The sequence below is a fragment of the Pteropus medius genome, unplaced genomic scaffold, assembly GCF_902729225.1.
Source record: "Pteropus medius unplaced genomic scaffold, Ma_sr-lr_union100, whole genome shotgun sequence".
Taxonomy (NCBI): Eukaryota; Metazoa; Chordata; class Mammalia; order Chiroptera; family Pteropodidae; genus Pteropus; species Pteropus medius.
In genome coordinates this window covers 10,098,506-10,112,493 of record NW_024349798.1, presented here as the reverse complement: position 1 = coordinate 10,112,493, position 13,988 = coordinate 10,098,506, and the positions used below count along the sequence as shown (strand labels likewise).

Sequence of the window (13,988 nt, the reverse complement as noted above, 5' to 3'; positions counted from 1 at the left end):
CTGAATCATGCAGAGAGTAGATAATTGTACCACTGCATAAATCCGAGACTTTCAATGAGTCAATGCATCTGTGAAAAGGAGATTAGAAAAAAACTGTCCATCAAAGCAAAGAAAGTACAAGAAGGCTTGCCATCTGTTTGAAGCTGTGAGTGAGAAATTAAAACTCAGATGACTATGGAGGTCTAAACATATACTACTTAAATAGTGTAGTAATAATAGTAAAGATTTTTTTCTTATGAAAGTTGGTACCTTGAAAGTTCCTGGGACCATGGTGGAGGAAAACCCAGAACCATGCTGTAGGGACATTTCTGTAGCCCAGTGTGCTTGGGAGTCCCATGGGATTTAGGGGGGGAGAACAAGTCTACTGAAGATCAGCTCGTAATCAAAAGTTGCACATATCACAAGGAAGTAATTCACCATGAGAGCTGCACATACAACAGACAAAAGATTGAGAACCCCAAGAACTAAGGGGGTGGGGGAGTGCAGGGTAGAGAATTATCTGAACAACTGTAGATTTGAAATCATTAAATGGATAAAAGTTTTAAAAATCATAACAAAAGCATAAGACATTACGATAAAAAGAACAGGCAGAACTTTAAAAGAGCCAGTTGAAAGTCACTTAAAATAGGTGAAAATTGAAACATAAAGCTGAATGTTACTAAAGAATAAATGACCTAGAAAATAGATCTGTGGGAATCATCTAACTGCAGGACAGATAAAGGAATAGAAAATATTGAAACAAAGTTAATAACCTAGAGGATGGAATGAGAAAGTCCAGAATATTTTGAACAAAATTTTCAGAAGAAAAAGTGAGATTATTATGTGTCATTAGAGACTTGCTGATGAAAACCCACCTTATCAGAATGGCCAAAATATAAAACACTGATCGATGCTGGCGAGGACTGGACAACAGAAACTCTCAATCACTGCCGGTAGGGATGTAAATGGTACGGCCACTTTGGAAGATGGTTTGGTGGTTTCCTACAAAGCCAAGCATCGTCTTACCATACAATCCAGCAATATGCTTCTAGGTATTTACCCCAAAGAGTTGAAAACTTATATCGCCACAAAAACCTGCTTGTGAATATTTATAACAGCTTTATTCGTAACTGCCAAAACTTGGGAGCAACCAATTTGTCCTTTAATAGGTGAATGGGTAAATGAACTATACATCCATGCAATGGAATATTATTCAGTGATAAAAAGAAATAAGCTATCAAGTCGCAGAAAGACGTAGAAGAACTTTTAAGTGCATATGATTAAGTGAAAGAAGCCTGTCTGAAAAGGTCACATAGTATGGGGTTCCAACTATATGACATTTTGGAAAAGACACAACTAGAAACAGTTAAAAGATCAGTGGTTGCCAGGGTTGGGGATGGGGCATGGGGAGAGATGACTAGTTAGAGCACAGGGGAGTTTTAGGGCAGTGAAACTATCCTGTATGATACTATAATGGTGGATACGTGACATCAAGCTTTTGACAAAGCCCACAGAACTGTACAATACCAGGAGTAAACCCTAATATAAATGATAGATTTCAGTTAATAATAATGTATCAAGATTGGTTCATAAACTGATGTCCATAGGGGAAACTGAAGAGGATGAGAAGAGGAAGTAAATGGGAACAGTCTGTACTTTCTGCTCAGTTTTTCAGTATGTTTAAAACTACTCTAAAAAATAAAGTCTATTAATTAAAAGAAGAGAAAGATAGGATGGGAGAGTTGATAATGCAGAGCAGTGATGGGTGATTTTTTCCGGAATTAAAGTTATGAATCATCAGACTGAAGAATTACAGAGTCCAAAGCAGAGCAAATAAAACAAATCCACATCTAGATTCCACACCAAAGGCAAAATAAAATTCTCGAAAGCAGTTAGAGAGAAAATAGAAATTACATAGCAAGTCATGACAATTAGCTGACTGCTAATAACACCTACAGTCTAGATCAGAAGAAAACTCATAACACCTTCAAAAGGTCAAGGAATAATAATTGTGGACTTGGATTTCTATGTTCCACCAAATCAGCCAAGAGAGAGAATGAACCAAAAGCAATACACGCTGATTTCACAAAACTTGAAAAAGAGAGCAATAGGAAAGCAATTATTAACTTCTTTAGAAGTGATCGAATAAACATGGAGTATTTCCTTTATTTTTTTTGCATGTCTCTTATTATATCTTAAAGATTATGTATGTATACAATATAGTCCTACCTTCCATTTAACATTGTATGTATCTTCCTTGATTTTCACTGTCCTCGAAGGATAGTTTTTAAAAGTTGAATTATAGTCTAAGTGCCAGAGTTTAGTGAATTGCTAGGCAGTTAGTATAATTGCTAGACATTTAGATCAGAGAATTTGCTCCTAAGTGGCAACTGGATAAAATGCACACAGAAGAGAGACAAAATAACGCTAAGCATGCCTACTACCTCTTTTTTTCCACTGAAAACCCCACCTGCCTCATTAACTGCCCACTGAAGTGGGGGAGGTATTCATTTTGCAAGGGACCATTCTAAGCTGGTTGGGATGTCTCTATCCAATTAATGCTTTGCGCCTAAATTCACGGCTTGTGGGTGACTTTTTGCAGTAATCTTGGATGTTCTCAAGGAAGAGGAAAGGAGAAACTAATATATTTGAGGACAGCTGCGTGGCAGGCACTGCACTGGGCATTGTTTTTACAGTATACGAGAATTTCCTGTGAGCCAAGCACTACACTCGGGAATCTGGCAAACATGAGCTCATGTAATCCAGGCCACAGTGCTAGGAAGTATGTGGTATTATTATACCCATTTCACAGATGGGGTAACTGTGGCTCAGAGGTCACACAGCTAATAGTAAGTGATGAAGTCATGACTGGACTGCAGGTCTTCCCACCATTGCTTGCTGCCGGTTTATCCCGTGTCCTGTTCCAGGCTTGGGTGCGTGTTGAGGGTAGGGATAGAGAAAAGCAGGATGGGCCAAACATAATGACCATGACCATAAAACCAACCAAACCAAACAAAACAATAGAAAGACTGCGCCAAACTCTCTATATATCATCTTATTTCATCTTTCTACAACAATATTAAATATATATTGTTAGCATTATTGTCTTCACTCAACAGGCGAGTGGATGCAGAGCAGGAGAGCTCAATGACTTAAGATGACACAGCCATAAGCCACACGCACGTCTGTCCCAGAGCCAGAGGTGTCTGCCTCGAGTGCATGCCCTGCTCCTCACCACCTGTGGGTCTTGTCTTCCGTCCAGGTGAGATGGAGGAGCTGGAGACCCTGTGGCTCACTGGCATCTGCCACAACGAGAAGAATGAGGTGATGAGCAGTCAGCTGGACATCGACAACATGGCGGGTGTCTTCTACATGCTGGCGGCCGCCATGGCCCTGAGCCTCATCACCTTCGTTTGGGAGCACCTCTTCTACTGGAAGCTGCGCTTCTGTTTCACGGGCGTGTGCTCCGATCGACCCGGGCTGCTCTTCTCCATCAGCAGGGTCAGTACCCCCAGCGGCTGCTTCCTTTTGCAGCTGCAGGTCCAGGAAGGCACGGGGCTTCCAGGGAGCCAGGGAGTCCCAACTCCTGGTCCAAGGGTCCACACATCCTCTCCTCACCCACCAACCCTTCCTGGGCGTGTCGGAAGGGCATCCAGGTTGTGGGTGTTCGTAAGCCAAGGGTCGCCAGACCAGATGACTGTGGAAGCCAGAAAAAAAAGGCAAATGGGGGAAGCGGGCCGGGCATGAGAAAAACAGCACAGATGAGATGCAGAATGGCCACCGAATCCGGGTGTCCCAGTGAGGGAGCGATGGAGAAAGGAGGGAACGGTGACAGATTGTGTAATGCTCACCACGCCCACAGGGCAGTCATCCTCAACGCCTGCTCGGTATTGTCTTATGAAAATTCAGGGCCAATGTTATCAGGTCTCCTCCTTCGTAAAAGAGAAAGTAGTATTCTGATTTTATGTGAAACCTTTTGATTTTTAAATATTAGTAACTGATTCCATTAAAAACAAACAACAACAACAAAAAAACCACAACATCACGTGAGCCAAACAAAGCAGTCTCTGGCCTCCATCATTAGCACCCAGATATGCTGCTAAAATGTTTACGCAGGATGTTGCAGCATAGGCGTGTGTTCCAGCAGCATGTGCGTGACAAAACGTAATCTACACACAATACCCTACTATGGGTACACACATCCAACAAAACCAAGGGAGCATGTGCATCACGACAGAGCCTGAAACGAAACACAGACATGAAGAACCATGAGAAAATGCATACACATCAAACAGAAAACAAAACACACACGTTCAAACCAACACTCTATAGTGAGCTTGCACACGATACAACTAAAGCACCTTTCCTGCTGCACAAGATGGCATGAGTGTGAGTTGCCTTAAAAAGGCACAAGTGATATAATTCATCAGTAATGATAACAATCATGGAAACTAGTTATATTTGTGGAGCATATATATGTGCCAGGTACCAAGTGAGAACTTCCTACTCTCCATCTCATTTAACCTACAAAACAACAATGTGAGGTAGGTACTGTTATTAGCTCTAGATTATAAATAGGGAAGCTCAGAGTTCTTAGAATTACCCAAGGACTCACAGTCTTGGTGGAGCCAAGATTTGAATCTAGATGGTGTGACACCAAGTAGAGCCCACACTCTTACACAGCAACTAACATCAAATACAAGCAACACAAGAGACTTGATACGATCATAGTATGTAACATGTACACATGCAACTCATGTAATATGTTTCCATTAGTCAGTACAATCCGGTCATTTACTTGCATCATAGGAAAAGCACATGCAAGCGTTTACTCATCTTCCAACACAGTATGACATTATCTATCCATCTAATTAATAATCAATCAGTCATCTATCTGGTCATCCATCCGGCCATCTATTTATCCATTTACTTATCTTGGAATTTTTTCACTCTGAAAGAATTTAATGAATTAGGATTTGAAACGCGGTTAGAAAAAAATTAGTTAAAAACATCTAATTTTATAAGCTAATGTTTATTATTTTAAGAGTAATTTGCATATTCTTAGCATTTGATGATTTTAAGAACTCGGGAGATTCAGCAGGGACCCGTTAGCCCAGTGAGGAGGGTTTATTTTTTTCCTTTCAGTGGCTCTCCAAACTCAGGTTCTGTGCGAGAACATATTTTCTAATCAGTTCAATGGCATCTAAACACACAGATTGCTTAAAAATAACAACATGCATGCATACAACTAGATATCATGCCAACTTTAAGCTAATTCTCTCTGCCAATTACTAAAGGCTTTCCATATCCAAACGATTCTGGGATTATCGCGAGGACACGCACACTGTCGCATTTACTTATAAATCCTGCTTGGGTTTCAAAGAGCGTTTCCTCTACCTGGGATGCCGTTAAAGAAGCCAAGTTGACAGGATCATTATTATAAGAAGTGAACCAAATCCCTCACTCCCGTTCCAAGATCTTAAGAAATGGAGTGGGGACTGGGCACACAGGAGCAGGCACTGTCATGTGGTGGCTCGACAGGCTGGAGTTCGAACTTCAGCTGCACCTCCCTAGGGGAGAAAGGACCCCTCATCCCATAGGAGCACTGAGGGGACTTCTGTGACCCTCTCTTATACAGCATCAGTATGTGATGCTGTACATACTTCTGGGACCCAGCCACTGTCACTCCTCGAAGGCTATAGGGAGTCTGCTCGAGCACTGAGCCTCCTTCTCCCCACATAAGATTTGTCTTTAAACATAAGTACAGCCTGATATTCGTGAATAGGAAGATCTCACGCTTAATGTACCTTTCTCACTCTGAATTCCCCTAATAAATACCTCTCGTATTTATTAGAGGAACTCAGAATGGGTTCAGCCGCTGATGCTCTACATAGCGGGGCTTCTGGATTGCTAAAAAAAAAAAAAAATGTTCTTCCATTCTGACCAAGGGCCACCGCATACCTCTAAAGCTTGTCTCACTGCATGTTCACGCATATGGCACCTTACACGTGTGCTTACGCTCACACGGCACAGAGAACACACAGCGAAACGGAAGTGTCTGCATCGCACACACACGATCGCTCTCTGTAACAGAACCTGAAGTGGGGAATTCCCAAGCAAAGCACCCACTCTCCTGCAAATGCAGGATCGCAGCGACACGACGAATTGTGCCCGGCGTGTAAACAAGAGCCTGGGCCAGCCGTGTTTCCTCCATCATCTCCGATCCTCACAACACCTGGCGAGGCTGCTGTGATCACACCCACCCTCTGGAGGTAGAATGGAGCCCTTCGGCATCCACTTTACATTCCCTCGAAACACAGAGCTCTTCTCACTGCATCACATGTCAGAAAAAGCACAAAGGAGGAAACTCATGTTGTGTGCAGGGCTGGGTCCCTTTCACCAGCTTCAGAGTTTAGACTCTTCTCTAAGGGGCGTTGCTTTTGGTCCAGGATGCTCTGAAATTCACCTGTACCCCAGGCAGGGTTTTCTGCACATAAGCCAGGTCTCTCCGTTACCACTTCTAGCTCATTGCCCATCCAGACACAAGACGTAAAGTTCTTGCCACGTAGCCAACACACACAGTCTCCTTCCGTGTGGGCTCAGCGTCCCTCAGGAAGCTCCTGGATAACTGGGCCCAAATACAAACTTGAGACACGTGCTCCCCTGGCACTGCCGAGGGAGAGGCCAGAGCCCAGGGGAGTCGTTATGTGACGCAGGAACTGAGCTCGTCCCACAGCTGGGGCCTTCGTCTCGCACTGCTTACCAGACTGGGCCCACTTGTCTGCAGGATGCCCCCAGCTTTGGTTTGCTTTCCCTCTCATGTAGAAAAACATATTCACTGTTAGCAAAAAGAACCGCCTTGGCTGTCTGCTGAGGCAGGAGGAATGGGAGATGTGGCAAAGACAAGGACCGGGCAAAGGGAACCGTGGCTCCTTCCCAGTGAGCTCAGATGAGGGGAGCTGGCAGCAGTGACAGAGGCTTCTGACTCACCCGTAACTAGGACCCGTGAGTAGAAGTCAGACGCTGTCTCTGTCTGTTCGGACTGAGTGGCTTATAAGGAACAGAAATGTACTGCTCACAGTTCTGGAGGCTGGGGGTCCGGATCGGGGTGCCAGCCTGGTCGGGTGAGGGCCCTCTTCCTCATGCACAGACGGCTGCTTGCTCACCGTGTCCTCACATAGCGGGAGGGGTGAAGGAGCTCCCTGGGGTCCCCTAGAAGGACACTGACCCCGTTCATGATGGCTCCACTCCCAAGACCTGTTCACCTCCTAAAGTCCCCGCTTCCTACTTTGATCACATCGCACGTTAAGATCTCAACATATGAACTGGGCGGAGGGGGGAGGGGAGGGTGCAGACCCTTCAGGGACCAGGCGCAGGCACCACGGCACCGAGGAGGACAGCGGAGCCAAGCCCCAGTCCTGAGACGTCGGGGCCCTTGGCGGGAGCAGAGCAAATTGTCCGGCACAGCCAATGACCCACCATTGCGATTTTATCTGCGCTCACTGCGAGGTTGAGAGAGCCCCTGATTTCACAGCCTGTAGAATGTAGCGCGAACCTATGACTAACGGGCAGGAGGAGAGAGGGAGAGAGAGAGAGCTCTGTGGGGACTCTGCGGCCACCCCAGCCCCGGGCTCGGCTCCCGAGGCGGAGCTCGGGTTGCTCCTCTAACCAGGAAGCTGCAGAGGCTCCCCAGAGCAAACCTTCCACAGTAATGGCAGGGTCTGTTTTCTCGCACCTTTGACACCGTGGGTGGCATGTGCTCACGCTCGTGTGAACGGAGAGAGGGCAAGGTGACAGCGTAGAAGTACCTGTCAGGGATGCTGGAGCAGCTCGTCCGGCTCTCCCTTCCTGAGCCCCTACTGTGTCAGGTGCTTTGCCTGCTTTGTTTTACCCTGTTGCCCACCTTAGGAGTGTGTATGATCCCCATTCTACAGGTGTGGAAGTGGAGGCTCAGAAAGATGTAGTGGCTTATCACAGAGCCAAAAGGGATGGGGCTGGGACTCATATCCAGTGGGTTTCAGGCCTCTGACTCTTCCCGTTGCTCTGTAATATGCACCCTGCCCCCAGCAGCCCATCTAGAAGATGGGTTGACGCGGAGGATGCTGTCCGTCATCAAAACCTGGGGTATTCAGGCTGAGTCTGTCACGTTGACGCCTTTCCGTGGCTTCACCAGGTAGATCAGCACCTGGAAACTGCCTTAGCTGTGTCACGTGAGTCCCAGGGGGCACCAGGGATGAGAGAAAGCAGTCGGCAGCCATCCTCCCGTCTCCCGAAACGTAACTCTGCTCCCTGACCACTTCTGCCACCAGAGACGGCCAGCTCCTGGCGGCAGGCGGGAGCACCTTGCTCTGAGGGTGAAGGGGTGGAGGGGAGCTCTCAGAACCTCTAGGGGGAGGAGGGGAGCTCGCTGAAATAAAAAAGCAAATGTAGGAAAAACAATTCAAACTACTGCTTTCATCATACTAACAACAGGAAGAAAAGGCACAGCTCTTGGCTGATTGACACCCTGATTTCACCCACAGCATCACAGTCCCCCTAGGGCAGGGTAGGAGTTGATTCTGTTACTAGGTTAACACGGACGGTTCAGAGGCGGCGTGCTATGTGAAGTACGTGGTGCGTTTGTCTGACCACGAAGGGTACAATGCCAGGGCCGTGACCTTGGGGAGCCTTAGCCACGCAGCTTGGGGTTGAGAGAGTCAGAGAAAGAGACGCTCAGACACACAACTGTAGGCTTTTCTGTTGACCTCTCCTGGAAGGCTGGAGTGGCGACTGTCTAGAAAACCACAAGAAAAATGCAGCGAGGTCGAGGCTGTCACAGTTCCGTGAGCATCTCTGCGGGCTAAGCTCCTCCCCACCGTGAGGAACTGATGGGGCCACTGTTAGCAAAGTCCACAGTTAATCACACATGCTTTCCACGAGTTTATGCCAAAGCCAGCAGCAGCTGCCACATTTGCTTTTACAAACCCTTCTTGGGCTGGCTCCCCGTCAGTCTTGGGAGGACCAGGTCAAATCTTGTAGGCTTGATCTAATCGTTCCCTTTAGGTGCGGCTGCCGAAATCTGGGGGCAGGCGTAGGGAAGCGGGGACCACAAATCACAATGTCGCTGATGCCCTTTTGCCTACTATCGTCTCCTGAATCAAGAGCTCTTCCCTTGAGTTACTTTTAAGTAAAAATAAATGGCTGTTTTTAAGAATGGAAGAAAGTGTGGTGATAAACAAGAGACGTATAGATGGGGTGCTTATGTTTGAGCTACCCAGGAGTCCCCGAGTCACTCAGTCCCTAGATGGATTTAAACGCAGCAACACTGTGTCATCAGGACTCCACCGACCCTACTAACTAAAACCCAACTCTGTGTTGAGCAAACTCACTTACAAACAAATGCACAAAGAATATACTGAGTGGGCTAAGCGAAAAGTTCAAGAGGGTGGCCGCAGGGCTTCAATCCATATCATGTCTCTCTATCCCCTGGACCCTGCTTTTCTATGGTGGATTCATGAGGATAATGTCCCCACATGGTGGCAAGGCTAGTCCCCTGCAACTTCTCCTTCTATCCTAGCATCTGTAGCTACCCCTCCAAAAACATCTGATTGATCATGCACAGATTTCATGCCTACCCTTAGAGAAATCGGAAAGGATTCTCTGACCAGCTTGGGTCTAGTGATTCGATTGATGGCTTCAGTGTGTGGGTAGGGATAATCCCCCAAAAGAATTAATAATAGATGGTCCTTTTATGCCAGCTTTGTTGGTTAATAGCTGATTCTCTATTATCCAGATTCCAAAGGTGATTCTGGGAAACTTTAATAAAAGCATGAGTTGGCGATCTGGGTATTGGGAGGGTCACTTAAATGTCCTTACATGCCAGTGTGGAGACGCTGAGACCCTGGTGGGTGTATAAGCTCTTGTGGATACCGTTTCTCAAACTCCTTGTTGGACTGTTTGCTAAAAAAGTGTCAGGTCATCTTGAGCCAGAGAGACAAGATAAGCCCGATGCTTTGCCACTGGCCTCGTCCACTTACGAAACATTATCAGGCCTCAGGTGGGATTTCCCTGTTTCTCCCAGGCTCCTACAAGAAGGCCACGTCGCACCTTTGCAGGTAGAGTTCAGGTGTGAAGTGGTTTCCCTTCCTTGCTGCCGCTGACGGTGTGTTGTATCCCTTCTCACAGGGTATTTACAGCTGCATTCACGGGGTACACATCGAGGAAAAGAAGAAGTCACCAGACTTCAATCTGACCGGGTCGCAGAGCAACATGTTGAAGCTCCTTCGGTCAGCCAAGAACATCTCCGGCCTGTCCAACATGAACTCCTCAAGAATGGATTCCCCCAAAAGAGCTGCCGACCTCATCCAAAGAGGTTCCCTCATCATGGACATGGTTTCGGATAAGGGGAACCTGATATATTCAGACAACAGGTCCTTTCAGGGGAAAGACAGCATTTTTGGGGACAACATGAACGAGCTCCAGACGTTCGTGGCCAACAGGCACAAGGACAACCTCAACAACTATGTGTTCCAGGGTCAGCACCCTCTGACCCTCAACGAGTCCAACCCCAACACGGTGGAGGTGGCCGTGAGCACGGAGGCCAAAGGGAGCTCCCGGCCTCGGCAGCTTTGGAAGAAGTCCATGGACTCGCTACGCCAAGATTCGGTGACCCAGAACCCCGTCTCCCAGAGGGACGAAGGTACAGCGGAGAACAGGACCCACTCCCTGAAGAGTCCCAGGTACCTTCCAGAAGAGGTGGCCCACTCGGACATTTCGGAAACTTCGAATCGGGCCGCGTGCCACAGGGAACCCAACAACAACAAGAACCACAAGACCAAGGACAATTTCAAAAGGTCGGTGGCCTCCAAGTACCCCAAGGACTGCGGCGAGGTCGAGCGCTCCTACCTGAAGAGCAAAGCCAGCCCCCAGGGGACACTACACCAGCGCAGAAGGAGCCGGCCACCTGACCCCAGTTCTGGAAACACCCTTCCGGAGAACGTGGACTTCCCAGACGCCTACCAGGACCGTGGCGAGAGCTTCCGCCAGGGGGACCCCACGCTGCCCATGAACAGGAACCCCCCGCACAAGGAGGACGGGCTTCCCAACAACAACCAGTATAAACTCTACTCCAAGCACTTCACCTTGAAGGACAAGAGCTCCCCGCTGAGCGAGGGCAGCGACCGGTACCGGCAGAACTCCACGCACTGCAGGAGCTGCCTGTCCAACCTGCCCACCTACGCAGGCCATTTCACCGTGCGGTCCCCCTTCAAGTGCGACGCCTGCCTACGGATGGGGAACCTCTACGACATCGACGAAGACCAGATGCTTCAGGAGACAGGTAATCCAGCCACCCAGGAGGAGGTCTACCAGCAGGACTGGGCACAGAACAACACCCTCCAGTTCCAAAAGAACAAGCTCCGAATCAGCCGTCAGCATTCCTATGATAACATTCTCGACAAACCTAGGGAGCTGGACCTTAGCAGGCCCTCTCGGAGCATAAGCCTCAAGGATAGGGAGCGGCTTCTGGAGGGAAATTTGTACGGGAGCCTGGTTAGCGTCCCCTCCAGCAAACTGCTGGGGAACAAAAGCTCCCTCTTCCCCCGGGGTCTGGAGGACACTAGGCGGAGCAAGTCTCTCTTGCCAGACCACGCCTCCGACAACCCTTTCCTCCACCCCTGTGCGGACGACCAGCGCTTAGTCATTGGGAGGTGCCCCTCGGACCCTTATAAACACTCACTGCCATCCCAGACAGCGAGTGACAGCTACCTTCGATCGTCCTTGAGGTCAACGGCTTCGTACTGTTCCAGGGACAGTAGAGGCCACAGCGATGTGTATATTTCTGAGCATGTTATGCCTTATGCTGCAAATAAGAATCATATGTACTCTGCCCCCAGGGTTTTGAATTCCTGCAGCAATAGACGCGTGTACAAGAAAATGCCTAGTATCGAATCCGATGTTTAAAACTTTCCATTAATGTTTTATCTATAGGGAAACATACGTAATGGCCAGCGTTCTGGAGGGAAAATGTTGGATGTCCGATAGTGCCCTGCAAAGAGGAAGAGGATTTAGGAAGGTATTTTTTTTTTGTTGGTTCTTTTGCACATGGCTCCATGCCATAGTCTTCCACTCGAGGAATCTTGTGAGGTGTGTGCTGAGCACGGCAGAGACCAGATAGGTGAGTCCTTAACCAAAAATAAACACACAAAGGGGCAGGTCTCCCCGACACGCCCACTAGGTATGTTGGTGGTAATGGTGCCTCGGATGCCACTGGCGATGTTATGATCTCTTGTATTCCAAATCCCATTGAGACTAATCCGCCACATAATTTCCTCATCGGAAACGCCTAACGGTTTCTCTAATACAGAATAAGCAATATGGTATGCACGTAAATCCGACACAGACCAAATAAAACAGTTAAGAATGCATCTGCACCGTAGCAAGATTGACATGTGCAAGAGATTAGGAAGTTTAGTTTCGTGACCGGTTCAGCTTTATTGTTATGCCTTCTATCATGGCCCAGGCCCAACCCCAGAACTCCAGGCTCCCCCAAAGAGTAGCACAGCAGTGTGTTTCGTGGTAACTGTGCTGCCTTCATTAGCGTTCATTTTCAAGACACATCTGGAGTAGAAGCCAGAAGGGCCCTCGGGCAGAGAGCTCCAAGAACCACGTTGGATGTCCGTGTGTGTGTGTTTCAAAGACACTCCCCCCACCTCGGCTTCGATGGTCTCGTTCAGAGCTGCGTACACTAACACGTTTATGTCTTCGATATCTAAGTGTGGGTCTTCTGTCTATGACACAGCGGCATTGTAGTTTATCCTGAAGACTCCTGCGTACGTAAGTTTGCGTCCCCCCACTTCTGGTGATGACTCAGGGTTGTATAGTATCTGTAATCCCTTCTTTCCAGAGTAACCATGACTCGTTCGGTCCCCAAGCAGCCACGGTGGCATCTAATTAACCGCACTGCTGTTCCCGGGGTTGTTAATGTGGTGGCATGCACGACAGCCATATGTGTACTGTGATCTGTAGGAAGTGCGATGCCATCTGTCTGCAGAAGGCTAGCATGGTTTTCAGTTTATCTTTCCTAAGGTCATGAAATTTAGTTGGATACTCATTTTCCCCCATGACCTCCTAAACTCAAAAGCCTTTAAAACATGAGAGACACTCATGCATCTATCCTGAGCATCCTTCAGGTTGTGGATAAACTTTAGTGGGACAAGTGATTCTCTCTTCTGAAATATCCACTCTGTTGGAGGCTGTTTCACTAGCATCAGCAGAGATGTATGGAAAATTCCTCAAAGCATTTGTCATTTCTGAGACATTCGTCACCTCTATTACCCATTCTTATTCAAATCTGTGCAAATATGACATGAAATGATACTAATTTAACAAAATTTGGGAAATAGGGGAGAATCTTTATGTCTGGGAAGCTCTTAGCACAGTGCCTGGTCTACGCAAAGTGCCAAAGAGAGAGAGAGAGAGAGAGAGAAAGAAAGAGAGAGAGAGAGAGAGAGAGAGAGAGAGAGTTGTAATGTTATGACAGTTTATCAGACCTGAATTTTCTAGTTTAAAGATTAAATATTATAAAAAACACAAACAATATTATTTAAACATTTCATATAGTTCTAATCTAATAATTAGTGTCTTTTAAATACCTTAATATCCCTGAGATATTTGGGAGAAGTAGCCATCAATCTTCGCAGAGTACCTCAATCTGTTGTGACATACTGCAGAAACCCTAAGCGGATGTAAACTAGCCCTCCCGTTCCCTCGTTTCCTCCTGCGTTTTGCTTTGAGTTCTTGGAGAAGGGGACAGAGTGGCAGGTTGAAAAATTACCCTGTTTCTTTGCTTCGTGCTGTGTTCTATTTTGTAGGTAGTGTTTTCCTGTGCGTGGGCAGGTGCCAGGAATAATTTTCTTGGAGTTCGGGGGTCCATTGACTGGTGCCATCTTTGGGGAAGTGCACCAGACTTAGTGTTCCCATAATGAAGAAAGGTGGTTGCGGTGAATTTCAGTCAGTGGTAGAGAGGCGGA

At 47.3% G+C, this 13,988-nt stretch overlaps 1 protein-coding gene across 1 annotated transcript in view; it reads left to right on the top strand.

The window, feature by feature from the left end:
• GRIN2A (glutamate ionotropic receptor NMDA type subunit 2A) overlaps positions 1-13,419 on the top strand; it is a 345,539-nt gene extending 332,120 nt beyond the window's left edge. The window contains exons 13-14 of the mRNA XM_039885317.1: positions 3,242-3,480; positions 10,144-13,419. Coding sequence (XP_039741251.1) covers positions 3,242-3,480; positions 10,144-11,919 — 2,015 coding nt within the window. The 3' untranslated portion in view covers positions 11,920-13,419. The remainder of the gene's footprint in view (positions 1-3,241; positions 3,481-10,143) is intronic.
• The last annotated feature ends 569 nt before the right edge of the window (positions 13,420-13,988 follow it).